At 44.8% G+C, this 4,007-nt stretch overlaps 1 protein-coding gene across 1 annotated transcript in view; it reads left to right on the top strand.

The window, feature by feature from the left end:
* The window catches only part of LOC119423574 (glutamate receptor ionotropic, delta-1), a 458,437-nt gene that overhangs the window by 429,636 nt on the left and 24,794 nt on the right, over positions 1–4,007 (top strand). Inside the window, exons 16-17 of the mRNA XM_037690973.1 lie at positions 2,664–2,859; positions 3,725–3,891. Of these exons, the coding sequence (XP_037546901.1) occupies positions 2,664–2,859; positions 3,725–3,891 (363 nt within the window). The remainder of the gene's footprint in view (positions 1–2,663; positions 2,860–3,724; positions 3,892–4,007) is intronic.

Raw genomic sequence — 4,007 nt, 5'->3', positions numbered from 1 at the left:
GACTCTGCAGGTCCTCCATGTTCAGGTTGTTGGACTCTGCAGGTCCTTCATGTTCAGGTTGTTGGACTCTGCAGGTCCTCCCTCTGCTGAAGGGATGACCTTTCTGAGGGCGTTCAGCTGTTGGAGACGGACAGAAACATTTAATTGATGGCCTTCATCACAATAAACTGACTGAACCTCCCTGGCTCAGATGGACCTTAATTAAATGTTCCAGATGCGCGGCTAATCAAGATGAGTGTGCATGAATAAAAACGAGCTCGTCGGAGGGTCAGCGCCGACCTTCCACAGTTGGAGTCACTTTTTATTTGTTCATGTGGCTCAAGCTGCACGTTTACATTTTGATCTCGGTTTAAAAGTTGTAAACTGATTGTTAAACGTGTTCTGGTGAGTAATTAAATGTTAACGTGAAAATATACTTAAAGTGAAAATCCATCAGAGTCAGGAAGAAGTTCAGAGAATGGAGTTTGATTCCATGAGTAACTTCTTTTAATAAGTTCTTGTGGACCTCTAGAAGTTTTGCTGTTCCTTCAGTACTGTTTATAGTTTTCCTACAGCTGCTGGTTTCATGAAGCAGAAACTTCCCCCACCCTCTGCTTCCAAGAAATGGTGGGAATCACCATGGCAACCAGTGACAGATTTGATCAGAATTTTTACTTATACTTAAAAGCAGGTGGTTCATCTTTCAACATTTTATCAAAATGTTTCTCATCATTACTGAAACAGCGCAGCACGGTGGCTCAGTTAGTAGAGCTGCTGCCTCTCAGCGAGCAGGTCACCGGTTCAAATCCCAGCCTGGGACCTTTCTGTGTGGAGTTTGCATGTTTTCTCCAAGTGTGCGTGGGTTTTCTCTGGGTACACTGGTTTCTTCCCACAGACCAAAAACATGCATGTTAGACTGATGGTAACTGATGTCCAGGTGTCCCTGTGATGGACTGAGACCTGTCCAGGTGTCCCCCGCCTCTCACGCATTGATAACTGGACATGGCACCGGTGACCCCCATGACCCAAAAAGGAAGAAGCGGGTAAAGATGATGGACGGATCAGTACGGAAACTGCTTTATGAGTTCTGATGATGTCTGTGTTGGTGTGTTCTTGGGTCTGTTAGCAGAATATCTCATGATCCACTGGACGAGTTGCAGTGAATCGTGCAGGAAGCATCACTGGACGTAGGTTTGTTTTATCGTTGCTTCTTTGTTTTACCAAGAAGAATGAAAAGCTCAGGAGGAATTCCCGGCACGTCGTCAGGTTTCTTTCTTTTAAACGCAGAGGATCAGATTAATTAGTGGAGAGAAAAACAAACTGGGCTGGAAATAAAACCCCGAAAACTCCCAAGCATGAAGGATTTGAGAGATTAGCTCAAAAACATTAAAGTGCATCAATTCATTGAGTCATTAAAAAGCTTCTCTGCATTCACGGATAATTAGGACTCTTTATTCTCAGGTATAATTTAAATTACTTTGAAATTACTTCAACCTTTATAAAAACTCTGCTCCTGGATGAAAATGAGTCGTTTAGAGGAGTGAAAATATCAAAACCTGTTCAAACAGAAAGCTGCATTCAAGAAACACGTTGGAGAATTTAAATTATAGCATAAAACCAATTACAGACGAGGTCAAAGGGCATTAAAAAATAAAGTTTGTGCTTCGGTTTGAAACTGTCAAATTTACAGAACTCAGTGGAAACGAGCTGCTTCTGAAAATCATCTTGAATCTTCCTGGAGAAGAAACAATTCTTACAGTTGACTGCATTCATCTTAATAATTAATTTGAATTAATAGAAAACGGTTTGTTGCGTCTCAGGCTGGAACTCGAGAAAAGAAAGTGAAGTTTTTCCTCCGGGTAACGTTTGCGTTTCTTCTCCTGACACCTGGAGAAGTTGTGGAAACAGGAAGTGATGAAGACGTTCTGCAAACGAGCGAGCTGCAGTGACAAAATCCTTCCAGCTCAAAAAAGGTTAGCTCGGGTCATCCGGACAGTTTGGCAGAAACGTGAGACAATCCTTACAGCTCAACCCTCACGTGGATCCCATGTAGGGTTCTCCTGTTTGGTTGGGACCGTCCTTTGGAGAAAGAACGTTTTCCGGGTCGTTGGAGCCCCCCCCCGGCTCTAGTTTGTATTTCTTGAGTTAAAATTATCTTCAGGAGGTAAAATGTTGTAAAAAGTTTCTCCCGAGCAGTCCCGTCTCGCTCACGTGGTTTTGAGACATTCTTTCTGCCGTGGACATTTTAAACTCAAGAGAAACTGTGGGGGAGAACTCATGATAAGCCCCTCCCACTAAGCCCCTCCCACTAAGCCCCTCCCACTGCAGCGCAGCATCAGCCTGAGTGGACGTTAATATGATGGAGGAGGAAGCACCAACTCACAAAGAGAACGCCTCTGATTCTGACCGAACAGTCGGTGTTCCTCTTGGAAGGTTGTTCGGTCCTAAAAGCTGTGAAGATAAAAACTGGGTGAACCACAGCACAAACCCTCGCTGACTCATCAGGTTGTTAGAAACTTCTAAAGATGTCTCCTGCTTAAAGTAACGGTTTGAATAAAACCAGAAAAGTCATAAGAAGTTTAGTCTAAATACTTTTATTCAGTTTTTGCAGGTACTAGAGGTGCAGAACTTTATCTTCTGTTGGTTACCTGGACTAGAACCCTGTGGTTCTCTGTGTCCTGCAGGTCCTTCCAGGACCTGGCGAGGCAGATCGACGTGGACTACGGCACGGTGCGGGACTCTGCCGTGTACGACTACTTCATGAACAAAGGCACCAACCCTTTGGAGCAGGACAGCACCTACGCCGAGCTGTGGAGAACCATCAGCAGGAACAACGGCATGGACTACTCCGTGTCCAGCCCGTCCGAGGGCATCCGCAAGGTCCGTGTGTCAAACAGAGCTCATCTGACAGGAAGTCGCACTTCGGTTTGAAACATCTTGAACAGTTAATATCTTACCTGTAGCAGATAGCTCTTTGAGATCTTCTTTAAAGGTTCAAAAGCACAAATAGTGGCAGCAGCAGCTAGCTGTAGCACTGTGGGTGTAGAACGCTGGCTCTTCTTGTAGGAATAACGTAAATGTAAAAGTTTAGACTATTTTATTACAAACAGAGAATGGAGCAAAAATCACCTCCTTTGCTTTAAAATGAGGACGTTCAAATATGTCTGCAACAGGTAAGATGTTCACTGTTCACAACTCCCTCACTGAACCCTACTGAAAAACATCTAAACTATATTGAAGTTTCGTCTTTGTTGGTTTCTCCGGCCTTCGTGTTTCGGCTGCAGCCTTCGACGGCAGATGTTCGGCTTCAGTTCATGCGAGCAGAATTAGGAAAACTAAAGCCGGGGGCATTAACGTGGATCAGAAGTTGCTTTGTTTCCTGATTCTCTCCAACCTTTTTGTTGCTGCTGCTCAGCGGATCGTGGTGTAACTTTCAACAAACACCGCGCAGCTTTGTCTGCAGGATTAGCTGCAGAGAGACGAGACACGAAGCTAACGGTAATTAGCAGAAACGATCCAAAGTGTGTGCTCTCAGGTGACAGCTCCGCACTGAAACATCTTTCAACTCAAAGCTCCTTTCGTTCTGATCATTTTATGCATTTAAGCTTTTCTAGGAAACTTTAGTTTGAAATTCAGACCTTTTTCTGAACCGTTCTTTTACTTTGAAGTGTAAGGTTCATGTTTCCAGTGAGACACAGACGAGCCGAATCTGAAACATTCAGATTTCTTTCTGATGCGTCTCCAGGCCAAGAAGAGTCCCTACGCCTTCCTGTGGGACATGGCGGTGCTGGAGTACGCAGCGCTGACGGACGACGACTGCACCGTCACGGTGACAGGAAACAGCATGAGCAGCAAGGGCTACGGCATCGCCATGCAGCACGGCAGCCCCTACAGAGACCTGTTCTCCCAGAAGTAAGAGCCTTTGATCGCACGGCTGCTTCACATTTATAAAGACGGGTGCAATTCTGTCTCTGCCTTCTGCTGTGAGCTAACATCCATGAAACAAATATACACACACGTGTGTATAT

Source organism: Nematolebias whitei, chromosome 17 (assembly GCF_014905685.2).
Source record: "Nematolebias whitei isolate Nwh7 chromosome 17, NemWhi1, whole genome shotgun sequence".
NCBI classification, from domain to species: Eukaryota; Metazoa; Chordata; class Actinopteri; order Cyprinodontiformes; family Rivulidae; genus Nematolebias; species Nematolebias whitei.
The sequence above is the reverse complement of the archived record's forward strand: the minus strand, read 5'-3'. Positions and strand labels throughout refer to the sequence as shown.